This window comes from Cydia pomonella, chromosome 23 (assembly GCF_033807575.1).
Source record: "Cydia pomonella isolate Wapato2018A chromosome 23, ilCydPomo1, whole genome shotgun sequence".
NCBI lineage: Eukaryota > Metazoa > Arthropoda > Insecta > Lepidoptera > Tortricidae > Cydia > Cydia pomonella.
This window is the reverse complement of record NC_084725.1, coordinates 1,849,607-1,871,101: the sequence shown is the minus strand read 5'-3', so window position 1 is coordinate 1,871,101 and position 21,495 is coordinate 1,849,607. Positions and strand designations below refer to the sequence as shown.

General features: G+C 36.8%; 1 protein-coding gene across 2 annotated transcripts in view; it reads right to left on the bottom strand.

Annotated features, from left to right (window-relative positions):
• Positions 1-21,495, bottom strand: part of LOC133530696 (muscle calcium channel subunit alpha-1-like) — a 126,329-nt gene that overhangs the window by 32,323 nt on the left and 72,511 nt on the right. For both annotated transcript variants that reach the window (XM_061868713.1, XM_061868715.1), the window contains 13 exons: positions 21,029-21,138; positions 20,394-20,426; positions 19,406-19,527; positions 18,486-18,630; positions 16,923-17,058; positions 16,190-16,353; positions 13,853-13,937; positions 6,219-6,326; positions 3,947-3,999; positions 2,946-3,083; positions 2,111-2,225; positions 1,439-1,569; positions 555-699 (listed from right to left, as the gene is read on the bottom strand). In XM_061868713.1, coding sequence (XP_061724697.1) covers positions 555-699; positions 1,439-1,569; positions 2,111-2,225; positions 2,946-3,083; positions 3,947-3,999; positions 6,219-6,326; positions 13,853-13,937; positions 16,190-16,353; positions 16,923-17,058; positions 18,486-18,630; positions 19,406-19,527; positions 20,394-20,426; positions 21,029-21,138 — 1,485 coding nt within the window. The remainder of the gene's footprint in view (positions 1-554; positions 700-1,438; positions 1,570-2,110; positions 2,226-2,945; positions 3,084-3,946; positions 4,000-6,218; positions 6,327-13,852; positions 13,938-16,189; positions 16,354-16,922; positions 17,059-18,485; positions 18,631-19,405; positions 19,528-20,393; positions 20,427-21,028; positions 21,139-21,495) is intronic.

The window sequence follows — 21,495 nt, the reverse complement described above, 5'->3', positions numbered from 1 at the left end:
CTTTGCGGTTTTTAAACAATAGATAAGACGATAACCCGTAGAAGCTCACGGAGAAAAATACAAACTATATCTCTCTATCACTATTCCATATTAGTGCGACAGTGACAGTTGCGTTTCGTGCGCTACGGAGCGTAAACGATTGGCATGTCGGCTACGCACCCTGATTAGAAACACAAAATATATTTATCTCTTGTCTTCTTTTCTATCTTTTCACAGACAGAGCGGTCGTGGTCAGGTTGAGGTGTCTGCATCGGTAGTAGAGGCGAACACAGCGGAAAGTATATTTAGCGCGACTTGTACCATTCCACTAGCCCGGGGTTCCGGTTAAACCGTTAACTTAGTGTCAAATTGTACTGGTAACTTTGGTAACCCCGGGGTTAACCGGTTAAACCGTTACCTTAGTGTCCAATTGTACTGGTAACTTTGGTGACCCCGGGTTTAACCGGTCAAACTGTTCAATTAGTGTCCAATTGTACTAGTAACCATTATAACTCCAGGTTTAACCGGTTAACCCCTGGTGGGTTGGTGTAAGTGGCGCTAAGTATTGTATTTACCGTTTGATACCAAGGTTTCGCGTCATGGAACTTCATCATGAGGGCCAGCGTGTTGATCACGATGAATGTGAATATGAAATACTCAAACGGCTCTGACGTCACGAACCACCACGTTTTGTACTGTATACGGTGCTTTGGAATGTATCTGCACAAAAAAGACAACGGATCATGAGGTCGATTCTAAAATGACAATTTATGATTTCAAGCTGGTTTTAATACGATCTTGACGACCACCTTGGTGATTGGGGCATATCCCAGACTCAATTAAATTCAAACTCTAGCTAGAAGTAGCGTTTACATCCTTTTTGTTTCACTTATTATAGCGATAAAATACGCCAAGTTTAGTAATTTTATCTCAACTACAAGGGAGTGCTCATATACTTTGAAATTTTTCAACGTTGTATGAAATTTTAATAATTACAAAAAAAAGAAACAATTAGTTTTGATTAAGTAGTTATTTTCAGGTTGTTTGAAAATGCGATTTATAAGTTATTGACTAAATTTTTTTATGATTTTTTTAGTTGACATTTAAAAAATATAACTTTTGAAAGATTATAAAAAATAGAATAAAAATGTTTATCTACTTCAAGACTTATAAATCACATGTTTAAATAATTTGAAAACAGATACTTAAATAAAATAAAATACATTTTTTTTTGGATTTCATACATCATGAAAAAAATAAAGTGTTTGAACACCCTTGTATTTGAAATAAAGTTTCAAAACTTGGTGTATTATATCAAATAATTGCATTTTTGCTTTATTAACTTGTCTTTCTTCAGAATAAAGCCGCAACATCACATTCAAAATATCAGATGATTAACAAATATATATTTTATGTTATACAATCGCCTTAAGGCGTTAATAAAATACAACTATCTTACCTCCGACTTGGCTTTGCTTTTAACGCAAATTCCAAACAGTTTCTTTGATTCTTTTCCAATTGACAATCCTTGAACTCTTGTTCTCCTTCTTTCTGGAACGTCACTATGACAAAACCTACGAAGATGTTTACCTGGAATTAAAATACTCTTATCATTTGTCTTGTCATTATCACATCACTTTTGTCGTCTCTGCAAGTTCATAAAAACTGATACATATTCCAAAATAATATTTAGGAATATTTTTTTTATTGTACAAAAGATAAAACCTTACAGAATACAAAAGGCGGAGTTAATACCATATCCACATTAAATAAATAAATAAATAATAAATAAATAAATAAATATTATAGGACATTATTACACAAATTGCCTAAGTCCCACAGTAAGCCTAATAAGGCTTGTGTTGAGGGTACTTAGACAACGATATATATAATATATAAATATTTATAAATACATAGAACACACCCATGACTCAGGAACAAATATCCATGCTCATCACACGATTAAATGCCCTTACCAGGATTTGAACCCGGGACCATCAGCTTCGTAGGCAGGGTCACTACCCACTAGGCCAAACCGGTCGTACATTATGCCATATTATGTTATATCCACATTGTACCTTTTGTATAAGGCCTAAGTTTTTTTCAAAGTAGAAATATTAAAATCACTCACCATGAAGAAAGCGATGACAATGATGTAGCTAATGTAGAAGAACGCAACCAACGGTCTCGAATTCTCTATGGGGCCCTCGTCCTCTTTGTGCGAGTCCATTGAAACTGACAGTAAACTGGAATAATCATGCAAGGGTTTCATGGTTAACCTTAAAATGTCCCTCCTATGGGCATCGGACTATTAGGTAAAACTGAAAACCAACCTTACCTACTACCTTGTGTACCTACTACTGATAAGGACACTTTTAGAATTGATTCTCGGGCAAAAATAATTGACGGTTGAAAATAATTGATGTCATCAGCAAATGGTCAATAGCAAGTAGTCAGCATCAATAGTAGCGGATGAAACAACGCACCTAAAGTATCTGACATCCCGGATAACTTTTATAAATACAGATACATTTCTAAAATTCACGTTCAAAAGTATATCTTTTACAGTCTTACTTGTTCTATATTAAAGACAACACTTTTGGTTAAGCTGTTACAGAAAGGTAGATACTTATGAAACGTTATTTGATCCGTTAGTTTTGATGCTGACTGTACTACATACAAGATTAATCATTTGTTAGATTCACCAAGAAGTCCAAGAATATGAATGAGCCTAGAATAGAACCCTGCGGTACTTCGAGTTTCACTACAAAACTGGGTTTTATATACAAACATGTGCTCATGTTCGACAGCGAAAATATGAGGACATGCCTGATACTGCCTTACGTATTTTACTTAAGGCAATATTAGATATGTAGACCAAAGTGTTTTCATATCAAAACGAAATTAATATGATCATCGCTGTCAAACGCTTTATAAAGGTCGAATACCTAAAGAATATTTCTTACCCTGGCCATCCTTCAAATGTAGATACGGTGAATAGAGTCAGCATCCCGTTCAGGACATCATCAAAGTTCCACTTATTCTCCTTCCATGTTCGTTCCATCCTCTGAGGCTCGTTATTTTTATAAATAATATATGTGCCCCTAAAATATTCAGTAAATAATCTATTATCTATCCTTTTGAAAGACGTCAATTCATGAAGAAAGGTTCCTTCTTTTTACATGACAAAATAATTACAGTCATCATATTTGTTTACTTCATTTACACATATTTCCTCGACTGTTTGAAATGTTAAGATAATATTTATCAAGTGAATAAACTTACAATATAGGTGTTATGCGAGATAGTTAAAAATCAAGCAATTTATAATGTTTGTTTTGTAATAGTGTTTTAATTAAGGATGACGGTTAATAAAATGGATAAATAATTTTCATAAATATTATTTAATTTAAGTTGTATAACAAAAATAAACTATAATATTAATATTGATTGAAATATTAAACAGTAAGATGATAATTGTCAAGTTCAATGATTTTAAAATAAACGTAATCGTTAGAGTTATTTTAGTTATATACGTGTTATTAATTATATTAGTCATATTTCTGCATTTTTGCCACGACTCATGGGAGCCTAGGGTCCGCTTGGCAACTGATCCCTAAAATTGGCGTAGGCTCTAGTATTTACGAAAGCGACTGCCATCTGAACTTTCAACCCAGAGGGTAAACTAGGCCTTATTAGGATTAGTCCGGTTTCCTCGCGATGTTTTCCTCCGACGAAAAGCGGCTGGTAAATATAAAATGATAATTCGTACATAAGTTCCGAAAAATTCATTGGTACGAGTCGGGGTTTGAACCCGCGTCCTCTAGATTGAGAGTCGCACGCTTTTACCTAGGCTTCTAGGCCACCAGCGCTTCATCATCAGCCTCAACTACTTGCTCAAAATTATATTATTAACGAGGAATAATGAAGTCACATAAACGGTAAATTTAAATGCATCAATACTTACTGGCATTGGGTTTCTGTCAATTTGGTGGTGTCGGTACAAAAGAAGAATTTTCCCTGCAATATACAATGAAATCAAATAAGATTGGATTATATTGGAGGCTTTAAATAAATGCACATGCTTTATTCCAAAAATACAAAGATTTAAAACAAAGAAATTCAAACTGATTTAAATATAAAAATATAATGCAATAGGTATATACATACATACATACATACATACATATAATCACGCCTATTTCCCGGAGGGGTAGGCAGAGACCACGGATTTCCACTTGCTACGATCCTGACATACCTCTGTCGCTTCCTTCACTTTCATGACATTCCTCATACACGCTCGTCGATTTAGGGTGCTCTTGACCTGGCCTTTCTTCAGGATTTCCCCAATTTGATCAGAGAAAGTCTGCCGAGGTCTACCCCTTCCAGCTACCTCTTCTACTTCTCCCTTATAATAGGTTTATACCTTAATATATAACATTTTTTTTATAACCAGTTTTGTTTCCGATAAAAACAAGTGTCCTTTCATTATTTACTTCTGATTTGATTATAATTCGATCTGAGTATGTATTTCTTTGTATTACATCTTTGTCTTTAATCAAAAAGTAATTTGTAATTATAAAGTCACATGATCTCGTTTCTATAAACAAAACACGACAGTAACAACACGTACTACTTTTTTTTTATCCATAGGCATTTTACTACCTGGTTAAGGGCATTCCTGGAAAGGTCTACTACTCGTATGTCGATGATGTGACGCCATTGTGACGTGTATTTGCAGTAGTCTGTATTGTATACCGTTACCATACAGTTGAATTTAGAGTTTTCAAGAGTTATTATGCCAAATATCGGCTTCTCAACTTTATGACGACCAGTTTGGCCTAGTGGGTAGTGACCCTGCCTACGAAGCCGATGGTCCCGGTGTCAAATCCTGGTAAGGGCATTTATTCGTGTGATGAGCATGGATATTTGTTCCTGAGTCATGGGTGTTTTCTATGTATTTAAGTATTTATAAATATTTATATATTATATATATCGTTGTCTAAGTACCCTCAACACAAGCCTTATTGAGCTTACTGTGGGACTTAGTCAATTTGTGTAATAATGTCTTATAATATTTATTTATTAGAAATTTTAAAAAATAGCGTCGCGTACCTAACTCTTCTGGAATGCCCCAGTAGCTGAAAGGTCACATGCTGCGGCAATCAGTATATTAACATATTTATGAAACACTTCACCAAGTACTAAAATGCCTGCGGAATTATTAGGACAAGGGCAAACTTCTTAACAATAAAGATCTAATTGTTAAAATATTAAAGAAAAAAGTTAAATATTACCTTAAACAATTGAATTCCTACAACGGCAAACATAAACTGTAATATGTGATTTATTAAAAAAATATTTCCAATCGATCTAATGGAAGCTATCACACATTTTACAACATACTACATATATAGAATGCAATACAAGATGCATTTAACAAAAAAAAGTGCAGCATTCAACATACAAAACCAAAACGGGCCACATTCAACAATAACAATAAAGACAGTATCGTATTTGAAGAAGAAAGAGATATTAGTACGTTCAACATAAAATTTACCAAAATCACAGGGTTTTTAATAACATTGTCATCGTGTGTTCCAATGTGTGGTCGTGGTGTCGACATTTGGATAAAAAAAAATCAAAAACAGATTAATTAAAAAATATTTCAAAATGTTACATACACGGCTCACGTTAGTCCTTGGTTTCGAAAAAAAACATTCGTTTATTTATTTTTTATTTAACTTGCCAGCGTCCTGATCTGACTTGAAAGCTTTAAAAAAGACCAAAAACACTTAGTTAAACCAAGTACCTTTCTCCTAGTAAATGAGCGTAAATGTCAAGGTAGGGCGGTTTGGGCAAAAAAAAACACAAAAGCTCGTTTTGAGTCCAAAAAAATCTTAAATTCCAATCAAAAATTACACGCAACACCTTTGGGCTGATTGAACAAATGAACAGAATATGGCATGCTTATTATGTTAGCGAATTTTTTGGACTCACACGCGAAGCAAAAAGAAATGTTAGTATTCTAATTTCCAAAATGGCACGATTAAAGCCTCACACATAAAAAACGAAATCAGGTGATTGTGTGTAAAAAAAAAAACATATTTTTGAGGGGCAGTAAATGAATTACATGAATAAATTTTATTTGTGTCTGTAGGACCCAAAGGTGTCGTAAAAATTTTGCGATTTTTTTACATTTTTGTGAATATATTTTAACCATTACCATTTTACCCTACCTTGAACATTTGCACGCCCATCACGGCAAACATGAACTGTAGAAGATTTGTCACCAACAAAATGTTGCCGATGGTTTTTATGGCAACGATCACGCATTGAACTACGTGCTAGAAATTTAAAAAAATTTAAAAATATATCGTGTGAAATTTTTCTCATAAATTTTGAAACGTAAAAGTTGTGTAGGGCCAAGGGATTAAGGGAGCCAACTGCTATTAAAAATTATACACTAAGGGCCACTTGCACCGTCCCACTAACCTGGGGTTAACCGGTTAAACCGTTAACCCAATGTCAAATTGTATTGGTTACCACGGTAACTTCAGGTTTAACCGGTTCACCTCGGGTTAGGGATTGGTGCAAGTGGCTCTAAGAAACATCAAAATTCAGTTTTCACAAAAAAAAAATATATAAAATCAATAACAGAAGTCCGGTATGAAATTCCACCTACAAAGTGCATTGGTATAACTTCGAAAACGAGGTAATTTTATAAATCACTCATATCTACTGAACTAGAAGCTTTTCATACTATGACCGACATCACAACTGCAACGATTACCAAGGCATCTCGCTTAAAGATAAAGATAAATTATTATTCAAGTACCTAGGCATAATAAAATGCGCTTATGAACGTCAAATAAAGCTACACCGGCTCTAACCCTACACCTCTGACCCGAGAAGATTTAAATCCCCCCTCAATTGGTTTTTGTTTTTACTCCAGCAGAAAGTGCTGCTACTTAGTTTAGTAGATAATTATTATTTTCATAACTACCATGTTTTATAAGTTACCTTCATACACCTTATATAAAATCCCTTTGTCCTGATCTCTTAACATAACAATCATACAGTTATATATTATACATTTTCTAGTAAAGGTACTTCAAATAATTATTTTTATTAACAGCAGACATATATATTTTATTAACAGCAGACATACAAGTTTTTGTGGCAAAATAAAGTGATTGACTAAATCAAATATTGACATGTCTATGTATTATCGAATAGCCTCCTTCAGACGATGGCAGAGCGCCTAGACGGCCCTTTCCAGCTTCATTGGGATAAGCTGCACAGGGCGTCTAACTGATTTATTAGTTTTTATCAATTGTATGTTATTCGTTTTAGTTTTTAATTTTATGTGTGCAAGTAATTAAGTAAGTATTGTAATTTTAATGTATATTTGTTTTTATTAATTTATATTTTGTCTAAATAATTTTATCAAAATTGCTATAATATTAATGATTGTGTAATTATGGATCGCATGTATCTGAAATAAAGAAATTTATTATTTATTATTACTCATACTCATACTCATACTCATTATTTATTGGTAATAGGTGATTACATGTCAACTTACATAACTAGTACAAATAACATAAAAAAAAGGAATTGAAATTACAACATATTAATTAAAATACATTAGGTACTTGCGTAGGTATTATTGTTATTATTTTCATCAACATTTCGCAGTCAGAAATTCTTCTATATTATAGAACGACCGCTCAACAAGCCAAGTTTTCAGTTTATTTTTGAAGATTAACAAACTAGGTGCGTCTGTTATTCCTGATGGTAGATTATTATACACAGAGGGGCCCATGACATGTATAGTTTTTGCCGACTTTGCTAGGCTACGGGGCACTGCAGCTAGTTTGTGTCCGTATCGTGTAATACGGTCGCTTTTGTCACCCCGCCTGGGGTATTTATCTAAATTCTCTCGCGTGTATAAGGCTGTTTGCAGTATCAAGAGGCCCGGCAGCGTGATAATCCCCAGGGCAGTGAAATGTGGCCTTGCAGACTCGTGCCATGGAACTCGAGCAATAGCCCTTACAGCTCGTTTTTGAAGTCGAAAGACACGCTGCCAATCGGCTGCACGGCCCCATAGCTCAAGCCCGTATTGAACGATGGACTGTATGCTGGCGAAGTAACAGCTGCGGACTGCCTGAAGCGGGAGGGCGGTCGTCAGCCTGCTAAGGGCGAAACAGGCCCTTCCCAATTTACCGCACAGGGAATCAATATGGCTCTCCCATGTTAGGCTTTGGTCTATGTGGAAGCCCAAAAAGGAGATACTTTTAACCTGGTCTATGGTGCCGCCAGCGAGATCTACATGCAATGGACGGCGCTTACGTCCAGACAAATCAAACTGGATGAAATGTGTTTTGGTTAGGTTTAGTATGAGGCCGTTTTGTTCGAACCAATTCGACAGTTGTCCGGCTACTACGTTTAGCTTCAATTCTAGTTGATCTATGCTTGGGGCGGTTACAATTGCCGCAACGTCGTCTGCGTACATGTAGACCTCGCCTCCACTGACTGCCATAGGTAAGTCATTAAGCAGAATGGAGAATACCACATTTGACAGGGACGATCCCTGGGGGACGCCGATGGTGGCCGACAGCCCGTGTGAATTCAAAGTGCCTCTTTGTCCAGTTACGTACTGCGTCCTTTTATGCATGAAATCTGACATAAGGGCTTGCGCAGGTCCTCGAATACCGTAGTGATGGAGCTTCGAACTCAGCAACCCATGGTCGACCACGTCGAAGGCTTTCGACAGGTCACAGAAAATAATTGCGACCTCAAGCTTGCCCTCTCGCGCCTCAAGCACACGGCGCACCACCTCACGCGCTATCATTGTGGTTGATCGTCCCGGTCTGTATGCATACTGGCGTTCCGATAGATAGTTGTTATTTAGAAGGAACTGGGATAGACGGCTAGTTAGCCCATTTTCGAAAACCTTCGCCACCGCAGGTATGATACATATGGGACGATAACAACTTGGATCATTTTGCTTCCCCTTCCCTTTATACAGTGGGCTGACCTTTATTTCCTTAAATGATCTCGGATAATTACCAATTCTCAGGCATTCGTTGAAAAGTATGGACAAAGGCTGAATAAGGGAAGTGGCCGAAAATCGCAAAAGTTCCACCGAAATGCCGTACAAATCTTGGGTGGGTTTATTAGCAATACACTTAGTGATAATTTTATACACCTCTGCCGGTGAAAAGTGTTTAAAACGTAGTGAGCGATCAGCAGCGGCACATGCGCGTGAGAGCGAGGCAAGGGCGCGCGCGGGCTGAGCAGGCGGGGCCCCGCACCGCGTCGCAGCGGAAACGAATTGCTCGTTCATAGCATTTAATAAATTTAATTTGCTCGAGTATTGCGAGCCATCTGGTTTTTTGATGACATCTGTATAGTCAACAGCGGAAGTTTTGATTTTATTTGTCTCTGTGTTGACTATATTCCACATGGCTTTGATTTTATTATCGCTATTATTGATTTTAGTAGCGTAGAATTCGGCTTTAGTAGTGCGCGTAAGCCTATCATACCTACTATTAAGGTCAGCGATTTTTTGCACCAACTCCGTTTCATCGGGAAATTTGTTTTTGAGTTGAACAAGATCAAACAGCAGTCGTTTTGTGTAGTAGATTTCTTCTGTAATCCAAGTGGTGCATCTAGAAACATTTGGTTTAATTTTAAATGGGAAGCATATTTCTATTTTGTTTACTATGACGTTGATTATTGTAAGGGCGAGATCATCAACGGTGGTTTTGTTATTGTACAATTCGTTCCAATCTACGCTGTCTACGGCTCGTGTAAAGGCGAGTCTGGAAGCGGCTGTGTAGTTGCGGACGCGGCGGGTGAGCGCGGGCGCGGGCGGCACTGACATGCGCTTGCGCTCAATCACGGCGCGGACACCGTAGTGGTCGCTGATATTTGTTATTATTGGAAATGCGGTTACAAGGGTGTTGTCGCTTAGGTTAATATAAACATGATCAAGGGAGGTAGATGTTGTCCTTGTTTCACGAGTTGGAAAGTTTACAATATTTTTAAAGTCGTATGAGGGCAGTATATCCAACAACAATTTATGATCCGTGGTTAGGCTCAAACAGTCTATGTTAGTATCACCTACTATCACGCAATCATATTTTAATTCACTGATCTTGCTTAGCAGTCGCTCTAGTACATCTAAAAAGTCTGACGCTCTAATTAGATTTGTGCGGTATAAACAAACTACTATCAAATTAAAATCTAAAATCTCTATGGCAGCAATCTCACAGTATCTTTCAACCGATAAGGCGGTTAATACGTCTAACTCTTTTACTCTCAGGGAGTTTCTTACATAAATACATGCGCCACCGTGTTCACGCGAATTACGACAGAACTTGGAGACTAGTCTAAAGTTATTTATATAAATACTTTCCAATTTATCACTTGTCAGCCAATGCTCAGTTAAGGCTAGAATGTCGCATTTCAATTCTTTTTCTAACAATACTTCAAGTTGCCTGGTTTTGGTGTTGAGTGATTGAATGTTTTGTTGACAAATGACCAATGGCACTATATTATTGCTATTTGTTCGCAAAGTTTGTTTACGTCTTGTTATCAGCTCGAGCGGGGGACCGGGGGTCGCGGCTGCGGGGGGGAGCGCGCCCGGCGCGCCCGCCGCCGGCTCGAAACCACTCGCTAACCTCCGTCCCAGCCGGCCACATAGCGGGAGACATAATTTCGTCGAATTTACTGCAAGACACAGTTATCGCGAAAGACGCGTAGTGATCATGTTTCAGGCGTAGTTTGATGACTGTGCAGTTAGTGTAGCCGGTTTTCTTTATGATGTATGATTGAATCATATCCGGGGTTGTGTCGGTCTTGAAAAAACAGGCATGTATTTTTTTAACGCGCTCTGTCGTCTGTACGTCGCCGTCCGCTGGGCCGGTACCTGTGACGGCGATCCGTCTTGGTCTTGCTTGCATGCGGCCCTTTTTATAGGACACGGTGTGATATTCGTCTTTGGAGTCAGCGGGATGTGTTGACACATCATTCGTCGTGTCATTTTTATTCAGGTTGCTGCGGTCTAAGTTCAAATTCGGTGTTGGGGACGTTAGCGATGACGGCTCCTCATTATGCGTATTCGTCTCTTGTCTGCTTACCTCGGGTGTTATCGCAATATCAGGTGTTTGTGATCCACCAGCGACGATAGCGCTTGATTTTTTACCGGCGCTTGGTGCAGCGGTCGCGGCGGCTTTTAGCCGCGCTTGACGGACAGGCCGCTGCTGCAGCGCTGTGAGCGCTGGTGGGGCTGGGGATGTATGGTTGGCGATAGACTTACGGGTTGTTGCTGCGGTACCCTCCGAGTTCGGTTTTAGTCGCTTTAGCACTTCACTTTGGTTGTTTATTATTTCATTTTGCTGTGTTATTCTCTGTTCGAGTACGCTTAATTTGTTCGTCATTGCGGTCACAGTTTGTTGAAGATCCCGAATAGCGGTTTCTAGCGCTTTTTGCGCCATTCTTTATATTTTATTTTATTTAATAACTCAGGAACAGTTTTGACGCGTGGGATTGACCGGCTACCATATTATTATCGATGTTACCTTAGCGTTATAGATATTTTAAACATTGTATAAAAAGATAGCTACCGTGAAATACACAACACGTTTGATATCTTTTTGATACACCCATTGGTAGTGCTCTTATTTTTTGACACTGTATCCTACAGTTTACGTTTTTATTGTTAAACACTTAATATATGTAATAAATAAATTATGGTCGGATTTGTAATTGATTTGCATTCTTGAAATTTCCCTGTAAATTACAGCAAGTAGAATTTACATCTTTTAATTATTAATCTATGACTGACTTATTGATGTTATGATTTGTCGATGTTTCATTTTCTCAAGCACTCGATTTGCCATTAAAACTTCTGTCTGATTATCAGGTTCTTTAACTTGAATTGACACAATGTCAATTTATTACTACCTTTTTCAAGGGTAGCTGTTATGCTGACTACACCAGGGGTTCCCAAAGTGTGCGCCGCGGCGCCCTGGTGCGCCGTAGAAAGTAAAGAGGGGCGCCGTGAGTTCTATCATTATCCGAAACCACAAATATTCGCGGGTACCTATTTGAGCGCTCGCATCGGTAAATAATATAGCGTTGTGTCACTCTTTTTCGACCGTGATTTTAAATTTACAAGGGCGCCGTTGCAAAATACTAAACTTGTAACTGCGCCGCATGTTGAAAAAGATTGGGAACCCCTGGACTACACGATTATGAGAAATAAAAAAAATGTATATTTTTAAAAATATAAATGTGGCGTTTCCAAGCAAAACTTACCATATTGTCGCTTACCATAAGGATGCAATTTGCTGGTATCATTATACGAATAACCTGCCAGAGCTTCCTTATGGCAAGCGACAATGTAACTGCCTTTTGTGAAAAGACAAAAATAACTAGTGATAAAAAATGAAGGTAAATTTTGTCAGCCCGGCATTGCAAGTGTTATTTTAAACATCAAACTTCTATGAAATTATGACGTTTACTTAACACTTGCACAGGCTGGGCTATCAAAATCTTTGCCAACTTGGCTTACAAGCAAAGGTACCCAACTTTCCGGTTCCGATTTGATTCATATTTATATATGTTATAGAGTAGTCTAAAATAACGGAGACGTATTTTTTTTTAGCAGCCCAAACTCAACCTATTAGGAGAAATTGTCCTCTGAAGTACTAAAAAGTTACTAAATCTTCTAACTCCTATAGAAAGTGATGCTCCAGCAACTTGCTAGTTAATGGCTGGTTTGAGTATATGTTTGAAAGCAGCAAAAAATAATGAGCACGTGTTTTGTTATATCTGCTTAAACTCATTTTTTCCAAAAAAAATCGACATTCGAAGTTTTATAATATCTTATCGCTAAAGTTACACATAAATACAGGTGTTTTTTTAGGAAAACTTGAGTTTAAGCAGATATAACAAAACACGTGTACATTATTTTTTCCTGTTCTCAAACAAGCCATTAACTAGCAAGTTGCTGTAGCATCACTTTCTATAGGAATTAGAAGATTTAGTAACTTTTTAGTACTTTGGAGGACAATTTCTCCCAATAGGTTGAGTTTGGACAGCTAAAAAAAATACGTGTCCGTTATTTTAGACTACTCTATAACATATATAAATATAAATCAAATCGGAACCGGACAGTTGGGTACGTTCCTTGTTAGTTTGACTCTATTTGACAAAAAGTATGAAGTATGTTTAATTTATAAATAACGATTTACCTATAAAGAAATAACCTAAGATAACCTTCCCGTATTATGGTGCTTCGTTCTTCAGAACTACTAATGTCGGAAAGTTTCCAAAATTGCGATATTTCCATTGAAAATATTGGAAATTTTTTGTTAAGGAATCGAAATTTTATAAGTATATCCAAAATGAACTTTTGTCGGAGGTTATCCAACATAAAAAAGGGGGATGTTTCACGCCAATGTCTATCTGTCTGTGGAGTGGTGGTTATCCAAGGGATGCAATTACTTTTTTCGTGAAATCGAGTTTCTTTGCAGTGGTTCTTAGCTATGTTTGATAGAAGCCGATCCAGTAATTTGAAGAGTGTCAGCGCTTTTCCAAAATGAAGGCATTTTGGGCATAAGTACATATTTTGGCATATAGCGTTAGGGTGTTTAATTTTTTTTATTTAATAGTTATTCTTTGTTTCCTGAGAAATTTTCCTGACGAGAATATTTAAAACTTTTTGGAAACTTTCCGAAACTTGCACATCTGTATTCAGGACCATTTTAGCACGCAAAAGACTAAAGAACATTATAATGTATATATCCAAAGGATTGTCTAGATACATAATAACGAAAAGAAAATAGAAACTACTGACCTTTAAGCCTTTGGCTCTGTTGATAGCTCTCAGTGGCCTTAACACCCTGAACACTCTTAAAATCTTTATGAAGCCGAATTGGGATCTGTAACAGTAAAAAAATATTTAGTTTAATACCCAATTATATTATTTTATTAGTTTTACTTTCAAAATATTTGTTTACAAACCAAAACCTTAAATTATAAAAAAAAACTACAATAATCCAAATCAAACTAAATCTAAAATAACCCACCCTGCATCGTACCTGGCTCAAAGGTCCCCATAATGCGTGCAGTATTCCTGAGACCTGTTGAACCAAGTACCACCGAAAGCGAGGATCACCTAATTAATTATAAACCTAATTGTAATAGACAATAAATCTGATGCATCCCGGTTTGAAGGGTGCAATTTGGTTTAACATTAAAAAAGTACGAGGATAAGTAAACTTACTATGTTTAGCACAGGACTGTCTCATTTCAAACATAGACAGAGAGAATCATACTGTCTTTGTCTTACGCTAGTACTAGCATCCAAAAGAAAGGGATGAGTATAGTTTTCCTAGTTCTTACTGACTGACAAGTTGCGAGATTATATAAGTGGATGTTGACAAAACTATGCCATAACCACTCACATGATTCCAGCAACTAAGGTTTCAACATTTCGCACCTCTAAAATGATCGTCGCAACTCGAGTTGCGAACGGAGTGTATGCGGTTTTTTATTTCTTATCTGTGAAGGGCTGCACAGATATGGTGTAAACAAATTATTAAAACACAGAATACCAACGTGACAATATTTAAAAAATGTTTCAACTACATAGACATAACCACAGTATTTTTTATCTATGTCACTTTGCAAGTTGTTCGGAAAAGTGCGTGTGTTAAAAGTTGCTGCGTGTTTTAAAATGCCGTAAGTATTCAAATTTACATATTTCTGTTAGTATTATATATTAAATTACTCCGCGTTTATTGGTCTATTAGATTAAAACTATATTTTAGACCTACTTAATATTGATGACCATAAAATCTCACTTCAAACCAATAACTCTGTAGATATTTGGCGTGTTTCCTATTTTAATGCCCTAGATTTCTATGATTACCAAATATATCTTGAGCAACCTATAGTCATTAAATAGTTCGATTATTAAATTACATTAATAAACAATAAAATGCATTAAATCACTGTGTATTATCCAGGATTAGCGAACAAACCATGTGACGGAAAATTGTAAGTACAAACACAGCAACTCTGGTTGCTTAAAGCATTTCTGTACATCGTAAAGCATGTGGTAGACTAGACGTTGCATACGCGTTTTGGGGTGTTTGTTACTACTTACTTATAATTTCTATTTACTAACATTTCTTTGCTATATTGCCCGGATCCTGGGGTAGCTTGCCGTTTTTCGTCTGGCAGTGAATGTGTTAAAAGTCCCTATTTCTGTTGAACATCTGCACCGCGCGACTGTTGTGTCTCCGACCTAAATAGGTAGCCATCTTTGTTTTTGACATGGCGCAGGTCAGTTTGTTTGTTTATTTACGTTTGTAATCAGTATAATTTCATGTGTTAATAGTTACTATTTGCTTATTGTGCTTAATTTGTTGTAAAGTGTATGTTATGGTGCATATATTATACGTGTTAGTGTAGTTATAAGTTAGTTCGGTTGTTGGTGATCGGCCGTTTTAAAAACACCAAAGTTTAGTAGGTATGTAAATACTCTTTTGTTATTTTAAGTTATAAAGCCACTATCATTGTGATAATTACATAAATTATGTATTTTATTTCAAGGTAATTAGTGTCTTAAACGGTTTTTTACTATATTTTTGTACTTCAGTGTCTAAATTAGCCACAAAAAAAAATCACGAACATAGCACATAGTTACACGCCAGGTGGAGCAATTCGAAAGTTCCTTATCAGAATTTGAATCAGTTTTACTCTGCAATTTTATAGGTGAGCTATCAAGCTTTTTAGTATCAATTAAAAGCTTATTAAGCCTTCTTTAAATTGAATACAAAAAAAAGATATGTTATCGATTTAGATTTTTTATTAAAAATAGTTTTCTACTATAACTCGGAAATTATTTCTTTTGGTAAACTTCGTGAATTTTTAATAATTATTTTTATATAAGCAAATAGCTAAAGTAAGAAAATAAATTTCTTTGTTTCTTTATCATTATAAAACCGAAAGAACTAACACTCTTTATTAATAACGTTTGCTTCAAGGAGGGATCACTTTTGTTATTATAATTTATGTATAAATTGAGTTGAGTCGATATTTAATTAATCACTAGAACTGGAAGATTTTGCCTCAAAAAAACCGGACTATGAAGAAGAATTACAAAAAAAGGTTCCGAATAACTTACCCAATGATGGATACTAAGGAAACAACAACCACCAGCAGATCAAGAAGGTTAAAGGCAGATCTGCAGAAAGCATCCTTATGGAACAGGAACCCGTAGGTGATCAACTTCAAGCAAAGTTCCAAGGTGAATACGGCTGTGAAGAAATAGTCCACCTTCTTCAAAGCCTGGAAATTAATAAACATAAGTCATTAGTTGTCAGTAGTAGTATATCAATGCTCCATATTGAGCGTAACAAAGTGAGTTTAACATAAATTTAAAGAACTTTAACATATGCAAATAAATATTTGATAAAACAAACACACTGGAGCTCAAGTAAGTAGTACCGGTTAAAATAAAAGTTGTCTAGGGTAATTTTGTTTCTCAATTTTTTTTACTCTAAAGTTACCTTATCAAAGGTAGATAAATATAACTCTAATTGTCAACCTTCGGGTCAGAGAACCGAAAGCGTAGCGTGGTACGGGCGTAATGATGTGGAGAGATGGCTCAAATGGTAGCATTTCACAAGCAAAATTGCAAATATGTGTGGTGACCTCGAATTAATGTGAAGGGGTGTAAGAGGAAAGGAAAACCAAGGAAAATGTAGATAGACCGTGTAAGAGATGAATAGAAAACAGGTGGATGATGAACGATAGAGAGGTATGAAGGTAAAGAACATGCTGGGATGCCAAATGATGGGAAAATTGCAAGCGAATGAAGATGTAAACCTTGGGGTACGCGAAGCAAAGGAACTTACTTCTGCGGTGGATTTATTTTCTAATTTTGGTACTGGTTCTTCCAAAGCTAACATCAGTGAAGAGATCAGGATGCAAACCAGGATGATGTTTTTGAACACCGAATTGTTCTGGATGTTGAAGCACATCACACGGAACCTGTTGGATAAACATTATATATTTAGCAAACTCATCAATAAAGAAACAACCTTTCATTATTCCAACAATCAGGTTTACCTACTTCATCCGTGCCGTAATCTTAAGTTTAATAGCTACTACTTTCCCAAAAACATAAGTCTACATACGCTATTAAGGACGCACTTAACCCATTTTATTGAAAGGTGTACATTTTTTTTATAGATTTGGAAATTTTATATTATATTTACACAAAGCCACGAGTTCTCTCAATCCCATGTCTCAGTTCAATGATAGGATAAAATAAAAATACCGGAAAAGTGCGTGTCGCACTCGCCCACCGAGGGTTCCGTACTTTTTAGTATTTGTTGCTACGAGTATAGCGGCAACAGAAATACATCATCTGTGAAAATTTCAACTGTCTAACTATCACGGTTCATGAGATACAGCCTGGTAATGGACGGACAGACGGACAGAGGGACGGACAGTGGAGTCTTAGTAATAGGGTCCCGCTTTACCCTTTGGGTACGGAACCGTAAAAGTGTCCTATCATCATCATAATCATATATTTAAGAGTTAGACTCTTGTCGGTGGAGCGATTTCCATGTGTGTCGGTCCTCTGCTTTCTCCTTGAAAGCCTGATAGCTGATACGACCCGACGTTGAGTTTTTCCTTTACTTGATCTATGTATTTTTTTCACAGAGATTGTATGATAGTAACGGAATGGAAGGAACGAAGTTATTTTGATGTCCCAATCATTTTGTCCTATCAGGAAACGGAAGTGCTCCTGATTTTGAGTAGTGATAACATAAAAAACCCAAATCTAAAATTTTAAATAAAATCGCACACTGAAGTGGCAAATAAACTTTTTCTCAAACTTGCTATGGAATGATGACATTACGTCAAATTAGCTCCGGAAATACTACATATCTGGTGCGATGAGTGAAGATGATATGTAAAGGATTTTCATACTGCCTTACACACCTAGGACTGTAAAGCAACTTTCTTTTCTTTTTTAACGTCATACTGTGACACAACGTTTTGGTATCCAACCATCAACAAGCTTCAGTTAGCTTGGTACGGTGATTTGTTGTGCATATTCGTTGCTAAGCAACGGCGGTGGCGCATCGCGCAGGCGCGCGGACTTACGCGCGTAAGGTTGTACACCGCTAGTAGAGTGGCGAGCCGAGTAGGTCGCCACAAAACAAATTGACTACATTTTTGTTTTAATTGCAAGTTTGAGAAAAGCACTATACAAATCTCGGCGAGAAACGGAGTTGCCGGCCGCTTATCTCTATCCGGCTTCGCTACGCTCAGCCATCTATATCCACTTGGCCTGCAACCCTACGTTTCCGGGCCTCTATAGTAATAAAATATTATTACTATAGTAAAATAGTAATTTTAGAATCAATTCGTTAGGCTAAGTTATTTACAACCGAACATAAACTTACGGGTTGGTCTTCGAAAAGATGAAGAAACTGGTGCCGTCAGGGATGGGTTTTTCTTGGTCCTTGACCTCCACTTCAGAGAGACGACGTGGGCGGGCGGACACCGTGGGTTGACGTTTTAGCGGTGACGGCTCTTTCTTTATATCCCCTGCACAGAAAGCGACAGTAAGAATACGTGGTGCGTGGGCAATGCGAATTGATAGTAAACATTACTCATAGACCTTCTTTTAAAATATGGCCTCCATCAAATCTATGATGATTTTGCCAATGTTAGGTGTCGATCTACAATGTACAAGATTGCCTGTCAAATATTAAAAAGGCGACCAAATCCCAATGATGTTCATTGTCATTGAAAGTATTGAATTTGGAAATATCTGTGATTGCGTAAACTATTTGCTTTTGTAACAGTATATGGAAAGATGTAATCGCCTACCCTGTCTTTACAGATTTTTATATTTTCCAGCACACTAACCTTACGTGTTACGTATTTGGCGTCGTTCTGTGGAGCAAGAGTTGGGTGTATTGGGAATGGGGTGGAAGGAAGTTATCCAAGCTGCCCAGGACCGGAGTCAGTGGAAGGAAATGATTCGAGTCCTAGACTCCAGCAGGGGGCAATAGTATAGAAAGAAGAAGAACGTTACGTGTTGGTACATTGGCGGCTGATATGAGGCTCAAAATTTGTTGTCATGTGTTTGTAGAGAGCTTCACTTTTGCACACTTCAATAATCTTTAAGCATACGCGTATTTCTAGATCTGTGGCATTACTAGTGCTTGAAAATGGAAATGAAAGCTCTCCGAAAGATAAGCACGTGAGATAAGCCGTAATATTAGTTTTATTTAAAACTTGTAAAATAATTGTTGTGTTATAATTGTAATAGGTCGTGTAAAAGTGCCGTATAATAAAATAAAAAAAATACTAATACCGTTTTGATTGATCTGTTGATTCTCTGTGGTAACGAGAACGGTATCCGCTTCTCCTCTTTCTTCTGCGTCTTGCTCATTAACTTCTTCTTCCGAACCAGTTTCTTCATACTCATGGTCTGATCTGTAATTGTATAATTTGGAATATCAGTAGCTATTTTCACATAGTCTAAAATGTCTCTATGACAAAGGCGTAAACTTTCTTTGGCATAATCTAAGTCTCTCACTTAAGCCTCGGAACCGTTTTAAAACCGATTAATATTGATTATTCATTACTCGTCTGTATATGACCGTCCAGAGTGGAGGCATATTGTGCAGAGGCAGGTGCGCGAATTTGAAGTCAGGCGACGCACAGAACTCGTCGCTAAGCGAGACCAGCTAAGGGCCAGGCCACCTGTGGCCATCACTTATAATTACGTTGGAGGGGTGCTGATCTGCAGCGAGTATGGCTGCACAATCGCTGCAAAGATTGACTACGTCAGTCACCTGAGCGCACCAGCGACACTCAACTGTAGAAAGCAGTCGCTGTGACCGAAAACGGCTACGGATGATGATGACGATGACAAGGACCCTGACCGAATTGTTAGTCATCATAAAGCATTTTTTCAAGAATCTTCCCTGCTTTATAGCTACATCACAACTGAGGATGGTACCAATGATTTTTTGAGTACAAACACACATATCATAGGATCATGTGTCTTTTTTTGATACTTTTTTGTTATTTTATACGTTTTAAGAAGTTAACCTTACAGTGTCTCTAGGATTCTAGTTCACCAAGCGAGCTTGGAATGCAAGCGAGGCATCTCCGTTTCAATTCGGGCCAAAATGCTGTCGGATGATTTGTCGAGCAGGTTCTATTAATTAATTAATTATGAGATATTTGTCGATTTAAATCGGCATATTTGAACTTGTGAAGTGGAGAACAGCCTAACTCATTGATTTATTATCTAAAACATTAATATTTTATAATGTAAGTACAAGTATTCTTACCTTGGTATTCTCTTATACCTCTGGTAAAGCCGGCTTAAGGACAATAGCAAATTAAAATTAGCAAAATCTAACCTAATCTTAATCATTTTTATGCTAAACAGAACAAACTACTACTTATAGGAATTCATTAAAAATCACACTGTCGCACTAATATGGAAGACTATTAGAGAGACATTACCGTTTCCTTCGCTACGGCGCAAAGAATTGGCAACTCTGCTATGCCCTTGTGTATCAATGTGGTTTCAACAGAAAAAAGTTTTGCTTAGTATCCACGAACAGTCAGAAAAACTATTAGCTTAGCACCCCGCAAAAAAACGTTTTTAACTTAGTTTGACTACTATTTCGTATTTATCTGTCTTAATTGCTTAATGGTTACATGGAAGAGTTCCCTTAAAGGGATAAGTTGGCCTTTGAACACAATTAGTGTATTCTCTCTGTGTTATATACATTGTTTTGTGCAATAAACTGTTTTACTACATTTACATGCATTTGTATGCCGGGGTGATAAGCTAAATAATAGATTTGCTGATTGTAAATGTGTGGAAATGTTCTTCTTCTGTTCCAGGCATTTTTTTTTTCTTTTTAATTGAAAAGGATTAATTATGTTCTACTATACATATTAAAAATTTACTTACCCCTCGTCTGAATATATTTCTTCTTCGTTAACATATTCATCGTCTGTTTCTCCTCTTTCTGTATCTTCATCCAGTTGCGGATTACCTGCCTCAGGATTTTCTTCTGCTCCCTGAGATTAAATTTTTCTAGTTTATTCAAGAATCAAATTATAATTGTTTAAATTTTCAACATATATTTTGTTACAAGGGAAATATAGGATGTACTCCTCCATACAAAAAGAGAAAATGTTTTTCAACTTCTAAATATCTTCCATTCTCCATGAGTTTGTAGCATGTTATTGACAAAATGAAAAACTAAGCTTTGTTTTTATAGGCTTTCCTTTTTTTTCAAAATTTGCAAAAACCAAGATAATTTGTTTTTAAAAAAAGCGAATTATCTTTTATCGCTGACTGTACTTTTTTCCACAGGCAACTAATACTCATCGAGACAATTCTAAAAACCCAAAACACAATTAGGTTTCGTTGTT